This window comes from Hydractinia symbiolongicarpus, chromosome 5 (assembly GCF_029227915.1).
Source record: "Hydractinia symbiolongicarpus strain clone_291-10 chromosome 5, HSymV2.1, whole genome shotgun sequence".
NCBI classification, from domain to species: domain Eukaryota; kingdom Metazoa; phylum Cnidaria; class Hydrozoa; order Anthoathecata; family Hydractiniidae; genus Hydractinia; species Hydractinia symbiolongicarpus.
The window spans coordinates 25,129,344-25,149,029 of record NC_079879.1 but is presented as its reverse complement, the minus strand read 5'-3'; the positions used below and the strand labels follow the sequence as shown (position 1 = coordinate 25,149,029).

The 19,686-nt window shown below is 32.0% G+C and overlaps 2 protein-coding genes across 3 annotated transcripts; both read right to left on the bottom strand.

Moving 5' to 3' along the window:
• Positions 1-31: 31 nt before the first annotated feature.
• On the bottom strand, positions 32-8,296 carry LOC130645609 (uncharacterized). Of its 2 annotated transcripts, none has more exons than XM_057451648.1 (9): positions 7,164-8,296; positions 6,483-6,962; positions 5,486-5,671; positions 4,782-5,029; positions 4,073-4,244; positions 3,386-3,533; positions 2,526-2,732; positions 2,047-2,142; positions 32-1,105 (listed from the first exon to the last, which is right to left on the bottom strand). In XM_057451648.1, the coding sequence occupies exons 1-9, from the start codon at positions 8,139-8,141 to the stop codon at positions 819-821; spliced, it is 2,802 nt and encodes a 933-aa protein (XP_057307631.1). In that variant the 5' UTR covers positions 8,142-8,296; the 3' UTR covers positions 32-818. The 2 variants fall into 2 exon arrangements, with proteins under 2 accessions (XP_057307631.1, XP_057307630.1); XM_057451647.1 differs by lacking the exon at positions 2,047-2,142 and adding an exon at positions 1,892-2,020.
• Positions 8,297-9,296: 1,000 nt separating this feature from the next.
• Positions 9,297-19,495, bottom strand: LOC130645612 (uncharacterized). Its single transcript, XM_057451651.1, has 5 exons — positions 18,220-19,495; positions 16,774-17,241; positions 10,648-10,854; positions 10,121-10,216; positions 9,297-9,828 (listed from the first exon to the last, which is right to left on the bottom strand). Exons 1-2 carry the CDS (start codon positions 18,727-18,729, stop codon positions 17,047-17,049), a joined length of 705 nt encoding a protein of 234 aa, XP_057307634.1. The 5' UTR covers positions 18,730-19,495; the 3' UTR covers positions 9,297-9,828; positions 10,121-10,216; positions 10,648-10,854; positions 16,774-17,046.
• Between the last annotated feature and the right edge of the window lie 191 nt (positions 19,496-19,686).

Sequence of the window (19,686 nt, the reverse complement as noted above, 5' to 3'; positions counted from 1 at the left end):
AATAAAATTGCTTCTAAAGAACGAGATAACATAACATGTTTTAATTGTCTTCAAAATAAATAAAAAGTGACGAAGTAACACTTTTTTTTATATATAAATTGGTACAGAAAAACGATTAAAAACAAAATATTTTATGCATGCAAATTCAACACATATTTTGTTTGCTAGCAACTAATAATTACAAAATTTAAAGTTATAAAAAAAACATTTACATAACCAAACAGTACAACATTATACAGTCTTATTAAATTAGAAACAAAAAATCGTAAAAAAATTGTTGCAATCAAAATACATGTTTACACCTCAATGAAACATTTATGATAAAATGAAATCACATTACAAACACGTTTTTTATACATTAAAAAAGTTACAGCTAAGCATCAGTATTTTCTCAATCAAATTATAAAAACGAAAGTTAAAAAAAGCAAATAAGATAAAATAACTGTAGCAATACCACCAAGTGAATTAACAATACACAGAACTCTACACATTCTGTCCTTACACTGTCATAGTACACAAAGAAAAACGTAGACATATTTATTTTTTTAACCGCACAGACAAGCTGTTAATCCAGTTATTCATCACAACTACTCTTATTATATTAGCTCTTACCGATTCATTAGAAAAACAAAAAAGAAATATCGAAATAAAATGGCTAAGTAATCTTAGAACAAGAAAGAGAAAAAAAGGAAACATATAACAAATAAAAAATAACATCTTCCGGAAATTAATAACTCTTTATTTCAAAAAACGCAAAACTTTTTATCGTGTTCAGATAGATTTAAATTTCCTGTAATTAAGTTAGTGAAGGTTAAGCCTTAAAGACCAAGTAAATCTTTTCCCCATCCGATCACCACGTCATCATCTACAAGGTGGTTTACTACGGTTCCAATTTCCATCCCGTGCATTTGAAATTGATGCAGATCCCATGTTTCATCGCCACATTTTACCTCAATTGTTGCATTTGGTGTGTAATACCGATTTCGTGCAAAATAAGGAATCAATTCCATTAAATAACCAACTTTGCAACTCCCCAGGTCATAAAGATTTGGTCTACCAATGATACAAGTATTGCTTTCATATACATCGCCATAACCGGAAGTTCCTGATAAACATAAATATAATCAATTAGATCAATTTTATCTTGTAGGTAAACATTATAGAGAAAACCAGCCTAAATTATAAACTTTAATTTTTCTTGTTCAATCAAAGAACCAAATCAAATTCTCCAATATTTACTGATTTATTTGAAAAATATAAATAAAATCTCTGATCTAAGTTCATGCTTTTCATCATGGACAAAAGAAACAGGACAGCTAATTTCGAAGTTTGCCACCACGAGTCATACATTTTGAACTTGTCAAAGTTCAAAGCAGACTCAGGACTCCAGATAAGCAGTTATATGTGTACTTTTAAAACGGGCCAATTGTAAGTGCTACAAAATGTCAATAGCTAATTTTAAATGCTGTCTATGATTTTAGTTTCCTATTAAAGGGGCCAGAACATAAAAATACCTCCATTATAATATGAAATTATTGCCTTGCTAAACGTACTAAATTTTGAGGTATTTCCTGATTTCAATAAGGATTAATTAGGTAACAATTAAACTAACAAAAAATAGTTTATTTTAATGCTAAGATTTTTTTTGTGATGGAATATTTTTGATTAATAATGTAAGAAACATGTTATTCTCATTTCTTATAACTACTGTGTTTACTGTCAATACAAAACAAACAAATCTCGGAAATTTAATTTTGTCTAAATGCTTATATAAAACCCTGATACCGTTTTAAAAATTCTGAAAAATTGGCGCTCTAGATGGTACCACAATCAACTAACAACAGCACAAACCATTGGAAATGGTTACAATCCTATTAGTAAGAAATTTCACCTAAAGTTTGTCCATCAGTGTTAGCACATGTTGGATAGCTCATCGAAGCACCTTTAGCGGGATGTTGATCAGGATAAACGTACACATTATGCATAGAATGCTTGTCGTGTCCCAGGTAATTTTTAAAACCTGAACAAAAAAAAAACAATGCGTACCTATAGTTTGACCGTCACTCTGAGCACAAGATGTTTTGGGGTATGCATAAATGTTGGACATAGAATGTTTATCATGACCCAAATAATTCTTAAATCCTAAAACATTTAATTAGTATGATATTATTAGTACAAAATAACCAAGGAAGAGCTGCCAACTAAAAGATTTTGCAGAACATAAAAGAATAACCAAACTTTCTTGAAATGTTCTCAACAAAGATATTTCTCAGTAGTGAAATATTGCTAGCATATTTAAACGATGCATTGTCCAATTAATGTAAATACATCTGTAATAATAGTTGTCTGTCTGTTTCTGTGAGGCCCCATCACTTAGTTAGAAAGTCATTCAATGGAAACACAAAATACAATATATAAAGGACAGGCTACCCAAGGGATTTTTCACAGGTAAACAACTACTATTTTATATTAAAGTACAGCATAATAATATTGTAAACAGACATCCTAACTAATAAAAAATTTACCTCCGTAGACCAAATAATTATGTGTATCATTCCAAAAACAAGAACCGTCATCATGGTCAATAGGCCAAACAGATCGATAATTATTCACAATAAAATTCAAATGTATTTGGTTTTCTTTCACATTTAAGGACACTGATTTGCCATCGTAAACACGTGTTAAGTACGGTACTCGATCCCATGTATTGATTGGTCCATGATCATCAGTTTCTAAAAGTAAAATACTTTAATTGGAGAAACTTTCGCGAGAGAAACTTTCGCGAATTCGCAATTTTTCGCCATTTTCACGAAATTTTATATCGCGAAAATGTGCGAGTTTCTTCATTAGCGATAGTTTATCTCGCGAAAGTTTCCGAATTTCTTTCATTCGCGAAAGTTTATCCAGTAAGCTTGTTATCATTTTCACCAAAAACGCACAAAATACTTAAAAATCTTATTTCAAGAAAGAAAATTTATAACATTTTCAATTATGCCAAGAATTTTGAAGTTTTTTCTAACTGAAAAATTCTTGTTCACGAAAGTTATCTCGCAAAAATTTGCGGGTTTCTTCATTCACGAAAGGTAATGTTGCGAAATTTTCCAAATTTCTTCATTCGCGAAAGTTTATGCAAAAAATTTCGCGAATTTTTTTTCTTGTGAAAGTTTCTCTTGCGAAAATTACTCCAATAAAGTAAATCTCTGCATTTAATCCGTTGTCCACAATAATTCCTACTATACTTTTAATTTGTTTACATGTATGAGTTTTGTGATTTTGACAAGTCAGTGTGTTGTTTACAATTGTAATTATCAACTTAAATCATTTTCTGTAGAATAATTAGCCTCTGAATATAAATGTAATGCAACTTTAAAGTAAATAGGCATACCCCGAACAAAATTAAACAACAAGTTATTATTAATTGAATTTCCACCACCAAATCCATCATTAATATTAATGCCTGCACGAGGACCATTAAAAAACACATTCCCCTCCAAATGGATTTCACAAGCTCTAGACTGTACATATGGATATGTCTGTAAAAGAATGAAATACATTTAACTAACAATTTAATGCAAGTTTTGTGTGATCTTGCATGCAACATAAAGAGGGAGGGAGTAGGAGTTTATTTAAAATTTGGTTTCAGTTGAGTTTGTGGAAACTTTTTATTAAGAATAGGAAGAAAGCTAAAAAGAAGAAAGTATAAATTAGGGATGCCCTGACCATATAGAAAAGAACATATTTTTTGAAGTATTTTGTAATTCCTGCATATACAACATATTTTGCTGCAGTAAAACTAATTATTTTTTAAAAAATGAGAAATGCTTATATTGCAACTGGTTAAATTATATTCACAAAGAAAAATGAATAATCAACCTAAACTGTGTATTATCTGTCCATCAATTTTTATATACCCAAATAGTCCTATTGTAATTTTTGAACTGTTTTTGAACTGAACATGTTAGGGTCAAACTATAAACAGAATAAGACCACAACATACACATACTTTTTAGAATCCTAAAACAATAAAATATAAAAATGACATTCTATAGGCCAGTTTACGAAATCCATCTACCTGTTTTCCCCACAATCCATTTTCAAAGAGCAAGTTATAAAGCACTTGTACACCTCTTGGCTGGTTTGTCCGTGTACCATCAATCAAATTACTATCTCCAACCAAAACAATACCATTATCACCAAGCCGATAAAATAAATTATGTGAAATGATTGTTTCTCTATTGTAGTTACTAAAAGAAAACAACAATTAGAGTAAACCCACAAAATCATCCTCAAAGCAATTTTTACTTAATCTTAACAACCTCTTAAATGATAATACGCTATCGGACAGCATATAGGTGACGTGTTCCTGTTTTTAGTAGTTAAATCTTATTCATTACATTTTTTGGCATCACAACACAATGTGCATGCATTTTACTGATATAAATACAGTAATTAAGTTTAATGAAGTCATTCTAGCGTACCATATATTTCTAGGGCCAAAAATTCAGATATGAATAGAAATGGCTTACACAATCTCCTGCATGGTTAATAGAGACTGCCCCGGACTAAAAATGGGCCAATTTATGTCAGAACCAACAGGTTGATGGTGCTCTGTAAAAAATCTTTTAAGCTCTACACAACAGAGTAAATTTTTAACAAATTTCCGAAAATTTATTTTGTATATAGATGTGTCCTTAATAACACCATTAAAATTTTTGCACGTTTTGTAATCAGCTATTCAACTAGTTTAATAATAATGGGGCAATTAAAAACATTAGTAGTACCTTACAAACAGTCCATTGCCACCAGGTGAGTCGAATGTACAACCTTGTACGGTAACACCTTCAGAACTCTGGATGTACACAGCACCATTCCTATGAACAGACCAATCTCCTCCACTTGGTACCATATAAGATTCAAGAAAAGTTTGCGTAGTATGCTGAAATTTTAATCCTTTTGCAGAAACATTCTTGACTGGTTTATGCTTGTTGCCAATTATTGTAAGCAAAGATGGTAGCTGTGGAATGGTAACCTACAAAGAAATTTAAGTTATTAAACATGTTGTACCAATGTTCACTGATTCTCAAGTGTAGCTAATCTATAATCAACTCACTGACAATCTGTTCTAATTAGTAGCAAGCGAATAATTTATCACAAGTTAGAAATACAATTTTAAATTTCTAGCCAAGATCAAAATTTTCTGAAAAAGTCAATATTCAATCCCTACATGCTGGGAATATTTCCTTGTATGGAATGCCATTTTGTGTTAACATCATACTTTTTATGAGCAGCCGCGATAATGCTTGACTTTAATATAAAAGTATGCTAGTAATTAGCATGTCTTATACTTTCATAAACATTTATGCCTTTATATATTTTTGGTATAAAAATTTTAGCAGGTGCAATATTTTTTCACCTGTTTAGTATATATGTAAATGTGTATGAAAAACATATGAAAAACATATAGTCAAACACATAAGTTACTCACCACACTTGGTAAACCACCATCTGTTCCATTTGGTGAATAATACAACACTTTACTGTTTTCATCATAAAACCATTCGTTAGCAGAATCAAGTTCTTCAAAAATGTTTTCCACATACCATTCTTTACCAGCTGGAGAACCTCTTGCTTCTTGAAACCCACCATAACTCCAATGAAGAGTTCTGTTTTCCTGACATTAGGACATAAGTTTGAAAGAATGATGTATAAAAGTATAACATTACAGCAACAAATATTAGAACAAATAGAATGATAGTAAAATTTTTTTTAAAAAAAATAAAAGTCTATAACACTTTTCTTCTTAACAAACCCAAAGTACAAAAGACTTATATTTTAATGATTACACATAAGTATGAAAGGGGAGCATAGACAATGAAACAATAAAATTTTCCGACAAACATGAACAGACCATAATTCATAGGTCACGTCGCTATTGCATGTGACCAAGCAACTACTTTAGGTAACTTTAAAGTTGTTTTACCAAAAAGCACTTAAAAAAAAACCTAATTTGAGCCCAAATTTAGTTGATTTTGTCTAAAATGGTGACACCATTACAATTTTTTTAAAAATTCCAAAATCGTCACTTTTTACTATTTTAATGAGTTGTGACGAACATGCAAAAAAAAACTATTTTGCGTTGTTTTAGGTTTCTTGCCAGTTGCATATAGGACCAAATGAAATTTGTAAATAATAATCTGTACTAACATTTTAAACCATTTATAGAAGAAAGTAGTGATAATTTTTTTAAAAAAAACTCAAAAAGTCCCTATTTTTGGGCCAAATGTTAAGGCTTTTGCCCAAAATAGTGCTATTATGATTTTTTCAAAACACAAAAATGGCACTCGTTGGCATTTATTGATAAGTAACTTTGTGTGAAAAATCAGAAAAAGGGAGAGTTGTGACGTACAGACGGATCCTAATTCATAAGTCACTTCATTATCCAGTGTGACCAAAAACACTTATATAGATGACAATGGACAAACCTCATCTCGACTATCTAGTTTATACATCCAATTACCCCAATGGTAATTTTGATAACAATGTACAATGCCTGTACTCGGATTTTTCCACGATCTTAGGTGCATTTCTAAGTTGGAAGAATACTTTAATCCAGAAGGCACTTCATAAGTGGAGCCACCCCCTCCAAAAGGATTCTTTGTTGCCCAATACGATTGTGGTGGGTCAAATTGATTAACTGGTCCATCAACGCCTATATAAAATTTTGGAAACAACGATGCTTCTCTGAGGGGCACTTCAATGTGTATTTCAGTGGCAGCTGGCTTTTTGAGTGGTGGAAGCCATTCCTCTGCACTCTCAACGTACCCAGTTGGAATCGTATGCAGACCCATGGTTTCAGGATTTGCATTAGGAAAGCGGGCTTTCACTGCTCTTCGGCCATTGATAAACACTTGATCAACTTTCTTTAAGTTTGCAGAACTTAAATCAGCAGAATATATTGTTACCTGTAAGGAAGAAGGAAAAATTGACAAAATTTGCTGAATGACAGAAGGCAACACCAAGCTTTTACCTCTGTAAAATCAATGGATTGATTGATTGAACTTGGGTATATCCAAAGTGCTTATTAGAGATTTTTTTAACTAGGCTTTATGCAGTAGGAAAGGTGTTCTCTCAATTTCACTTTGACTGTAGCAAAATTAGCATACCTTTTTCCCGCTGACAACACCAGTGTGATTTACTGTATCCCACATTCCATCAACTCGCATATAACATTGCTTAGAAAAAGCACCTGCTGTAGTATCAAAGTATGCATACGCAGTACATTTGCTTGAGTTGGCACAGAATTTATCACACTGTAAATAGCTGTCAAACACTCCAACAAAAATGACTGCAGCTGTACTTTGTTTTGGTTGAATTCCTTCGAATATAGGATTTCTCATTTCAAATCGTTCCAAAGAGGATTTGTATAGGTTCCATTTAGGTATATTAACAACTGCATCACTTGTTACCCTGACATCTTCATTGCCATAATTAGTTAAAATTACATTATCTTCATTAATCTTAAGTGTTTCTTGTATCTTGTATGTTCCTCCTCTAACAAATACAGTGCATTTAACACCATTATTATCAGATGATCTTAGGATCTTGCATTTATTTAAGCCTGATTGTATATCCTTTAGGGGGTTTACAAAGCTTCCATCATGATGGTTTTGACCATAATAATCATCCACATATATTTCTATACCATCCGAGGATATGCGTTTATTTGTATGCCAGTCTTCATGCATTTTTTGGAGTGAAGGATAACTAACATTACATAAAGATCCTAGTTGAAGGCCATCATAAATATACTTCATTTCTGTTTGATTACCGGTGCCAGGTGCCAGTTTTTTAGCAAACTCAAAGGCTAATTTTTTAATTTTACAATCAAACTCTTTGGTTGCTAAAGATGGTTTGCTTGATACAACATAGTTAAGATAATCAGCTGTTCCAGCTAATCCATCTTTGATCAACTGCTCCCTTTCTTTAGAAGATGCATATTGTGTTGTTACATGCTGAAGATGTTTTCGTGTTTCATGTTCGTCAATGGTTTCTTTACTTTCACCAGTAGGGACACGATGTGTGACTGCAAGGTTAATGGCAGCAAAGGCTACAAAAAGATGATGCCACCTTACGGTAGTCATTGTTTGTGATCACCTTGTACAAAATTTTCACTAAAAATAACAAAAAATACAGCTACAGTTCAGTAACTGTAAATTCAATATAAAAATATGCTACAAAAAATTATTATTTTTTGTTTTAAGTTGACTAATGCACAACATGTATCACCTGCTATGCAGGTGCATAAAGAGTTAGTAAAAAAAACTTATAAAAAAACTAATAGAAAACAGATACAAAAGTCGTTAAATAACAATAAAGATTTCTACTTAAAAAGTGTTTTTTAGCAAAACAAGATTCCCTCACAACATTAAAACTGCTTCTTTGACATGTAGAGCAGTAGTGAGACCATGGAAGCATCGTTGCTTGGTAAAAATTATTCTCTAGTATACTCAATTACAAAATTTAAATTTTCCAAAGTCTTAAAAAATGTTTTTACAGAATATAGCGTAAACAGATATGTGATAGCTCAACTATAGGTAAGTTTATGCAAAAAGATGCTTTGAAATCAGATAACAGGGTGGCCACTGACTTTTAAAAGAAAAGTTTTAGAAGAATTTGGGTAATTTATTAACATTAATTTTTATAGGAAATCACCAAATTTACACAAAAATTTAATGAAAAATTTAGGATTTTTTTAAAAAAATTTCAGAATTTTATGATCTTAATAATAGATTTGGCTTTAATTTCATTTTCTTTAATAATACAAACATAAAAATTTTCTCCATATGAAAAGAAGCATTACAATGTTAAGTAAAAGCAGTAGTTATTTATTATGTTAATCAAACAGATTTATTTTTAGACAAAAATTACAAATTTTAGGAGGATTGTTAATTTACTTTTCATTTTAGGAGATTTTAGGACGTTTTTTTAGGAGATTTAGAAGATGGCCACCTTGGATGATACCTTGAGTTATAAATGAACTTTTATTCTATTACATCAGGCAGATCACGATTATGCACATATATTGTATTGAGGTAAATGATGTTCAGTGTCCAGCTCCTCTTGTTGGTAATTAATTAATCTTGCTTCAGATGTCACACGGGCATGATGAATGTTTGTGAATATGGTTTAACCCAGTAGCTGTTAAACAGCTGTTTCCAAATTTTACCTGATTTTTTCAATACATTAAACTCAAACGACCCATAGGATCAAAATTTTTGTTTAAAAAACAACAGTAGTATGCCGTGTACCACACTCTTACTTATGTAAGGAATCTGTAATTGCCGTGGAAAATAACATGCAAAATATTACATTGAGCTATGCAGTAATGACTTGCTGTCTATAGTCAATGCTACCAATCATGGTAAGAAATTCTTTTTCTCCCCACACTGTTCTGCAGCCTTAATAAATAATGACCTTAATATATATCTCAATTTGAATCTAATGGCCAGTTCTTTAAATTTAGTGAACTGCAAATGCTACATTATAACCCTAACAGTTCTTTTCCCCATTGTATAACAACATCATCACCAACAAGCTCTTTAACAAGACTGCCATAATCGTATCCATGCATTTGAAAACCTGCTAAATTCCATGTCTCAGATCCACACTGAGTCGTAATAGTTCCATTTGGGGTATAATATCTATTTTTCTCTAGATATGGTATAAAAGATTTAGCTCAGCTCGATGTACAACTCCCAAGCCAATATATCTTTGTATGTGCAGCTATACATGTATTTTGTTCATAAACATCTCCATAACCAGCTTGACCTAGAGATACAATACAATAACATTACTGCGTTTTATTCTGTAATTATGAACATAAGACATGCTAGATTGAATATTCTAACACATTTAATCATTTGGTTGCATTAGAAAAACCAATGCCTATACCTTATTTAATACGAGTCGTGTGTTGCTGTCAATATGATAAAAAATGATAAAAAGCCTTTCCATGTAAGCAACATTTATTTTTAGCAATGTATTATTTTATTGAAGTGCGTAAGACTGAGCATTACACAAAAATTATAATACCTATCTCACATGCAATAAATGAACATACCTAACTTTTGGCCAACTGTCATTAAGCAATCTGTTTTCGGATATACATAAACATTTTTTATAGAATATAAATCATGCCTCAAGTAATTTTTGAAACCTGTAAAAAATAATTTGTTGAAAAAATAATTTGTTTCATTTTATACATCTAGTCTGAAAGCTGTAGGGCAAAATTCTGCTTAAATTGAATTAAATTCATGTGGTATTTTTCTGCATTTAAACTGTTATGCCATAACTCCCTGAAAGTATTTTCTACAATTTTTTGTATTGAAAAAGTTTTCTAAAATTGATGATTGGTCAAAAATTGGTCACTATATTAAATTCATGCCCAATTAATTTTTTCAGCCATTGCTAAATTTATGTTTTCCTCCATCATTAAATTAATGCCAAAAAGTGATTTTGGCCAATTGTCAAATTGAATAAAAATACACATTAAATTAATAATTCCATGAATTAACTTCACCTAGTATAGAAGACAAAAATCCTAATTTTAAGTGCATAAAAATTAAAGATTGATAAAATCCTGGATACCTCCATAAACAATGAAGTTATGTGTGTCATTCCAGAAAGATGAGCCATCATCATGATCAATAGGATAAACTGACCAGTAGTTGTTTATCATAAAATTTCGATGTATGGAATTCTGTTGAACCTGGAGAGAAACTGATTCATCATTGTAAACTCTTGTCAAGTATGGCACTCTGTCCCAAGTGTTGATTGGACCATGGTCATGAGTTTCTATTAAAACAGGAATGTGAAAAAATAAGCAAAATTTTTAGTTGTTAAATCAAATTTATGTATCCTAAATAAGGTATTAATAGTACTGTAATAATCTGATTAAGTTGTCAAAATATTACTTTCATTTAGATAATAAACACCCCCTTCCTCCACTAAAGTAAAAGTAGTAATACCTATATTTCTTTGTGTTTTTTTAAAATATAACTTTTTTTTGAATAAGGCCTACCTCCCTGAAAGAAGAGCCATTTTTAACAAATTTCTCCGAGTCTGCTTAACTAGGTGCTTGACACGCTTACGTGCTCACATGTTATACACGCTCACATCTTATACGTGCTCACATGCTCACATGCTCTACGTGCTTACATGCTTTACGTGCTTACGTGTTTGAGGTACTCCACCACCTGAAACCCAGGGCTATATGGGTCTTGCTGTGAAATGAAAAAAACTGAAAAGCGATGAAGACAAGTGTGAATCAGAATTTACAGTGTGAAACGGAATCTACATCTCCATTTTATGTACGGCATTGTAATGGAAACAAGTTTATTTTATAATCGGTTGCTAAAAAATCATCCCGCAAAAAGAGTGATTTTCAAAGCATTTTATCCATACATCCTCTGTTCCATCGACCACAAAATGTGCGACTAATGGAGAAATCACACAGAAGTGCAAAATGCCATGGTCGATCATGCAAAGCCATAATAACAATTGGTACATATGTTTAAAGGTGGAAGGTTCTTTGACAGTACCATTTGACAGAAATGAAGCTGTTGAACAGGACTTCAATTTTTGCCCACGGAAATGCTGCATATTGTCTATGCCAATTTGGTCGAATATCATATTTCCAAAAAGCGTTATTGCAGATGCAGGCATTGCGTATAATGACAAAGATGATGTTACTAATGATCTTGGTGTTTCATTTTCTTGAAGTTTAAGAAGCCATAACATTTTTTTTTAAAAAAAGTTTAACGTTAAAATATTTACATTGTATTTATTTCAATTTTGGGTTTAGACATATTGCTTATCTTTGCATTGTTTGTTTTGTTTTTGTATGAAGAGTGAGAGTAGAGTCAAATTTTGAAAACATTTCTTCAGACAAACTATGTAGTGACTTCTGTTTATTTTTAATTATATTCCTATGCATATAAAACTATACTATGAACTATATCATAAAAATAGTGATTTGCATTATTTACGTCAGTTTCATTGGTTTTGAAAAGCACATAAAGTATGTAATTTAGCAGACTCAATTTCTCCCACCCCAAAGTAAATATTTCTAACCACAGACATTGAATCGGAATGTTGGTCCGCTTAAAACTTTGTTTCTTATTCAAGCCATTAATGATTATGCCAGGGCGTTTAAAGTTACTGTACATTCAGCCAGAAGTAGTCAAAAGTAGTCCGCTATAACAAAAGTCAACTTTACTTCAACTTTTAAGTGTTCTTATAATTTTATCCAATAAAAATGCGCAAACTTGGCCATGTGAAAGCCTAGTATAAATAGGTTTAAACTTAAAATATGTAAAACAATGCCAATAATGAAACAAAGAATTCTTTGGATTGCACTACTTATTCTAGTTACCCAACCAAACTATTAAAAAACACAAACACAACAAGTGTAAGTAAACAGTTGTATCTCGTACGAAATTAAATAACAGATTGTTTTCCATTGAATTTCCACCACCGAATCCCATTGAAATGTGTGAAAATCAGTTTGTTATTCCCTCTCGCTTTCCCCATTGTACATTGAACAATCAAATTGGACACATGGACACCTTTAGCCGTGTCCAACTCTGAAATTAGCCGTACTAAAATCCTAAATTGTGTTTTACTTATAAAAGAGACCTGAGTACAAAGTTGCAACCGGTCTCTTAAATTAATCATAACCCATATTGCTATGGCAACAACTAATACTCACATTGCGCTTTTTTGAAAAAGACGAACAACAGTTGACAACGACCCGTTTAAACGGCCCTTCAACTATATATGACTGCACATGTCTTAAAATCGACCTCTTTTCACTCGAGTAGCTGTCGTAGCAAGACATACATACGCAAGATATACATACGCATCACGAATCAAAACGATCCTTTGAATTTGTTTCAGTTGCACGACAATGAGAACGGTAAGTTAAAAAAAGAAAATTGTTCTTACTAACTGATGAGAATACCTAAACAAAGGTATGGCCCACTATCACGAGGAGTTATTGATTAGTCCGTGCTAGGACGGGGCCGAAAACTCCAATGACGGTAGAAATCAACTGATGATCTCATTATTCAGTTAGTTTTTTAAAAAGAACGAAACACAAATTGCCAATATCAACACTTATATATTGGTAGATAACCAGAGCAAACTGCAACAACGTGTTCGCTCGAACAAACTGAAACTAAACCAATTTGATCGTTCAATGTACGATGGGGAAAGCGAGAGGGAATAACACACTGATTTTCACACAAAAATACATTTCCTTCTAAGTGTGTTCCACATGCCAAAGACTGGGCAAATGCATAGGTCTAGGTAAACACAAAAGTTAACTTAAAAATGTGTTCAAGCAATCATCGTGTACACTGGATCGGGAAAATTTTATGATACACTTTGATACAATATTATTTTTAACATGTAATTATTAGGTTTTTAAAAGACAGGTCACACATTGATAGCAGCAATTGATTTTGTTGACGTCTATATAATGTATATGTAAGCTAATTTATGTAAATATATACATTATCGCATTTAATAATAATAATTGAAATTCAATTATAATTTCAAAATGTCACAATATTAAACCTATAACAATTGTTTAAAAGGCCAATATCAGAGAACAGCGATTAACGTCATGTGAAAGAGGTCAATATTTGGAGGTATTGACCAAGATGAAATAAAAGGATCATTACATGGTTTTGCTGTGTATGCGAAGGAAAACAGAACAGTAAAATAACTATTTTTTGTTAAAAACCATGACCTTTATAGATTGAACAAGATTCAAAAAAAATTAAATCAGATGTTATGTCAACATTATCATGTTACCATTCATGGGCAGTTACAAAGACAAATTTTGGTGAAAATGATGTGTCTAGTGTTCGCTTCTCTTTTTTGTCTGTGATGTTTTTCATGATTGTTTAAAATTTAAACATTTTATATTTAATTTAAACATCAGGTACTGGCCACTACTACTAACTGGTTAATAATTAGGCATAATTTATGTTACAGAAATTGTACACCTTTTTGATTTTTTTAAATATATTTACATACATTTTAAAGGGGCTATGAAACAGTTTAAGTAAAATCTCCATTATTTATGTTACTCTCCAGACTCACACATTTTAAAAACAGGAAATAATAAACAGACCACTTACAAAGCAAAACACAAGAAACTACATGTTCTTTACAACTGCATTCATATACAACTTGGTTATAAGTAACTACTTTATGATGAAATGTGAAATTTAGTAAAATTTTATGATGTGTGGGCTATAGCATTAGAAAAGTTCAGATGAGCTAAGAAGCAGGCTAAGTATCCGTAGAATTAAAGATGTTATCCAGATAAGAAGATTGAATTGGCTGGAACACTTGGAAATAATGAAGGAGGATAATTGGGTAAGAAAGTGTAGAGACTTGATAGTTCCTGGGGCAAAGCCCAGAGGCAGACCGAGAAAGACTCGGCTGGAGGTTATAAGGACAGACTTGATACAGAGGAAGTTGAGTTTAGATCTAACACAGTCTAGATCAGATTGGAAGAGGGTCATTAATATACGCCGTCCAACCCATGCTAGCATGGAAAACGGACGTTAAGTCGAGAATGATGATGATGATGATGAATGCTGCATTATAATATCTATGTTCTATAAGTAAGAACAGTATCTATAATAGAGTAATACAGTAATTCCATTTGTTGTAGGCATAGCATAGATGTGATCATTTTTCTTTGAACAATGTCAATAGCATTAATTTACTGTCAAAAAGCAAAATTTAAATAAACAAAATCATTACCATGTGCTTATAACTTTGAGGCTAAATGAGGAAATGAGGTGACAAAGTCAGTTATTTTTTACTGCATAGGTTTACTGGAGACTGCCTTACACCAAGATTCAGTTTGGAACGGACAGGTTTATGACTTCATTGAAAACAATTAAATCTCAATATCTCTTCATTTATTTGTCAAAAGCACATGGTCCTATATATTTTCTTAATCAGCGTTCCAAGTTTTACACAAAAGAGTGTTTATCAATGTTTATTACCCGGGTAAAAGGGCGGCATGGATATTTTTGAAAATTGTGCAATGTGATTGGCTAGAACTTACGTCATAGTGGGCAATATTCCACGGTATTGCCCGCTGCCATAGCAACCGTGTTTAAACTTTAAATATGGTAACATTGAATGTAAATAAACACAGAAAAAAGTAAACAAAACGCGAAACAGAAGTGAAACAGATGTGAAACTTACTTTTATCTTTTAAAGAATTCAATGTTGTGGCTGCAATGAAAACCTGCTATGTTTACACGATATTCGATTTAAAAATTTTTTTTTTGTTCGAATGTATGTTCCATATGGGAATAGTTTCTATAAAGACGTGGTTTCTACATCCTGCTTTTATAATGCTATATTTTTTGTTGTGAAATGCAGTACCCGGGTAATAATCCATATAATAACTGTTTATTTCGGGCAATACCTTTGAATATTGACCTCTGTCACGTATTGCCCTCACAAGCTCGGGCAATACTTTGACGTCGGTCAATATTCTCCGGTATTGCCCTCATAAACAGTTATTATAGGGTTAGTATTGACAGTTCATTTAAATAACAGATCATTTCCTTTGATCATCCACCTAAGTAGATTTATCCACAGGTTTAAAGATCTCTTATACTATAATAGTGAATAGTGAGAATACTGAAACAGGCCAAAATTCTTCTTTTCAAAGGAAATCTTTTTACCTCCTAAAGAATGCGTGAATGGGGAATTATCTACTGGTTACTTAAACATTACATCATTACAGATATTGCAGTCAATAGTATTATGAAACTTTGTGGAGCCATTGCAGCGCACTTATAAATTTGATGTCAAATAACTTAAAAATGGGTGGAAATAACTGATTTCCTAAAGCTGGGTCAACTATCTGTTTTAAAATCGACAGGTTGATGGCATCAATAAAAAAACTTTAAACCCCAAAATCTTTTCAAACTTTTGTCAAAAAACACATAATCCCATACAATCAAAATCTCTGAAATCATTTATCATTCCATTTTTTCTGATTAAGTGAATTTTATTCATGGTTCCTTTAGTGTAGTAACCAAAAAAGTGCACAAATCTTATCTTCTGTTATTGAAAACATCAGGAGGCAAATACTTTTGATATTACATTTATTTTTTCTTCGGACTTTTTTTGGATTTTCTTTGCCTGATATAGTTAGTTTTTATTTTAGTGTATAACATGTAAATATTATTCAGTGTAAAATTACTCAACTTCATGGTTCATATTAGAAATAACATTTATGGAAAAGGCAAGCTGTTTTTGGCTATCTTGAATGTTTAAATGTAAACTTTTCCCATTTTCTTAAAATATTTGAGGATTTAAGGTTTTCTTTGCCACTCAAATGTCACATCTTCATGCCGCACTATGCAAATTTCTTTTGTGCATGTACTATCAAAAGATAACCTTCCTAGGGCAAAAAATACAGATCAAAATACTCCAGCACAATAATAATGTACATCCCAAACAGAGTAATTGAGCAAGGTTGTATATTTGCTTAACATCAGAAACAAAAAATAAAAATATGTATGTAATATCACGTCGATACTATTAGTAGTTGAATAAATTTAAAATAAAAAGATAAAACAGACAGACCCTGGTATATCCCTGCTACCTAAAGCTAACTAATCCTTGTATAATTATTCTGTAATAAAATTAAATGTAGTTTATATATACCTCATCTCGAGAGTCTAGTTTGAATATCCAATTACCCCAGTGATGGTCTGGAAAACAATGCACTATTCCAGTTGCAGCATCTTTCCAGGGTCGGCTGTTCATCTCTAAGTCATCTGAATAAGATAAACCTGAAGGAACTTTATACATAGATCCTTGGGTTTTTTACGCCCCAATAAGATTTTGGTGGGTTAAATTGTTCAACGGTTCCATCTATACCCAGAAAATATTCCTGAAAAAGTGATGTGTGTCGCACTGGTGATTCAATGTGTATCTCTACTGGGTCTGGTTTATTATATGGGGGAGCCATTTGCTTGCAATTGGAACATAACCAGTAGGGATAGTATGTAAACCCATAATTTCTGGATTAACATTTGGAAACCGTGCCCTCACAGCTCTTCGACCATTAATAAAAATTTGATCAAACTTGCTAAGCTGAAAGTCTGTTAGATCAGCAGAATAAATCACAACCTAAAACATCAAAAAAGCAAAACAATGCAGGTTTGCCTTACCACACTATAAATAAGGTTACCAACAAGGATTTTCTTTTCATATGTGAAAACATGCACTGTGTCCTATACCTTTTTTTCACATGTTTTGAAGTTTTGGAGCATACTCCCCATTGAAAAACAAAATATTACAGAAGAAATTTAGAACTGTCAAAAACAGAACAAAATCTGACTATTTTAAAGTTTTTTTTATGTGGTTTCTAAGTTGATAGACTAAGGTAGAAAGATGTGTAGCTGTATCTGAATCAGTGTCCAAACAACCAAGCACAAACAATAAGAGTTCAAGACATGCTGGAAATCCAAACCAAGTAACCATCCATATTGCTGGAAAGGCATGGTAAAAATGTTTTTTATTGGTGAATCGGTGCAAATACAATAATAAACAAGTGTAAAAAACGTATAAAAAATAATATAAATGCACTTTTCGTTAGCGGCTTGCCCTCAGTCGAAGTAGTAGTAGTAGTAGTATTTATTTCGTGTGAGATAACTGTATATTTTACATTAAATAAATACCTACGGGGAGACCATCAGATAGTATAAATACTAATGTAGGTGATGGCCACCTATAAGCAGAACAAGTACTCACCCAATTGAGGCATGTCTTACTTGATTGGAATGTTGCAGACTCACTTGATCGGGTAATTTACCTATCTCATTGGGCTAAAGTGCTGCACCAATTATGCATAGAACTAGATGCAAACACTGTTTTAACATGTAATTTAACAATGGAAAGTATATATATATATATAATGCCTTTTTCCCACTAACAACACCAGAATGTTTAACTGTGTTCCACATTCCATCTACTCTAGCATAACACTGATTGGCAAAAGCACCTGTGGTACTACCGAAGTATGCGTATGAGGTACAATTATTTGAATTAGAACAGTAATTCTCACAATCTAAAAAATAAATGAACTTGCCGATGTAAACTATTGACCTTGTACTCTTTTTTGGTTTCATACATTGGATTTATCATTTGAAACCTTTCCATGGATTTCTTATAGCTACAGTTTCCAATTATGGATATTAATAACTTTATCACTTGTAATGGCTCTACATTATGAAACTTATTATGTTGTTTGGCAGGTTCCATTGAAGGATGGATTCTTTTAAAAGTAATATTGCACACAGCTCCCAACTCCAATCCATCAAATACATTTTTAAGCTCGGTTGTTCTTCCTGGTAGTAACCTTTGGGTAAATCCATAGGCAAGTTCTTTGATCATGCAATCTAGTGTAACAGAAGCCAATCTGTTATCAGACTTTTTATTGAATGTACGAAGTAAACCCTTTCGGATTAAATCTTCTCTTTGTCTTTCTGAAGCGTAGCTAGACGCTAAATCTTTTAAAAACTCACGGAATGCTATCTCACCTTCTGCATCTATTGTCATTGTTACAGAAGTGTTTTCTGGTAAGGGCGACGTGGCATGGGCTTCATACTCTATCATTTTGATAAACTACTTTAACAAAGTGGTATCAATACAAAACTTTTTTGTAGTAGCGTAGCGTTCTCGAAGACTGCCATGTTCCAATGTTTTGTTTTGCAAGAATATTATATCCAGATCCCCCGAAATCATTATTTTGGCTGGAAATTTATTGCCAAGTACACTGCAACCACAACCTGAAAATGCATTTTAGTAAAATTTATTATGGCAGATGTGTTCAATAATTATTTATACGTAAAAATAGAGTGTTTTCCATATAAAAAGCTTGTTTAGTCGTAACCGAAAGGGTCAGGAAATCTTTTCCTTTCGCTTTCAAATCACGAGCTTATCACGGGCGGGCCTTTTGATAATAATAAGAAGTTGGTGAGTTCACTTGAGATATTGATATTTTACTATTTCGCACCGTCAAAATGTTTTAAATCGCTCATTCACGGAATTAAATCCTTGAGGTAATGACTATTATTGTTATTTTAATTTAAAATGAGGGTATGTATGAGATTGGGAAAAGAAAAACAACTTCGTCTTTAGCCTTTTTCTTGGCTACTTCAGCCGAGAGGGGAATTAATTTTCTTTATAATTTTTTCGAAAATAAAATTTAATTCTTGCGAAGTTGGCAAGCTCTGATATTTTGCGAATTTCGAAAATTTTGCGAAAATAGAGCTTCAAACGAACGGACCAAAAATTGCAAAAATCGCAAAAATTAATTACCTGGAGGTGGTCTGATTACCAAAAATAGAAAGCCTTGGGAACGAGGTTGAATATTAGCTTTTAAGCAACTCTAAATTTTTTTTTTTAATACCTTGGGAACCAAAAGTTAACAGTACTTGTAACTTAAGTCTCCTGTTTCTGGTAAAAAAGATAAAATGTAAAACAAAACGCAAATAAAACTCATTCTTGCAAAAAGTCTGTCTACGAAATAAAAGTGGTGCGAGTAAAGCAGTTTGTTTCACGTTTTATTAA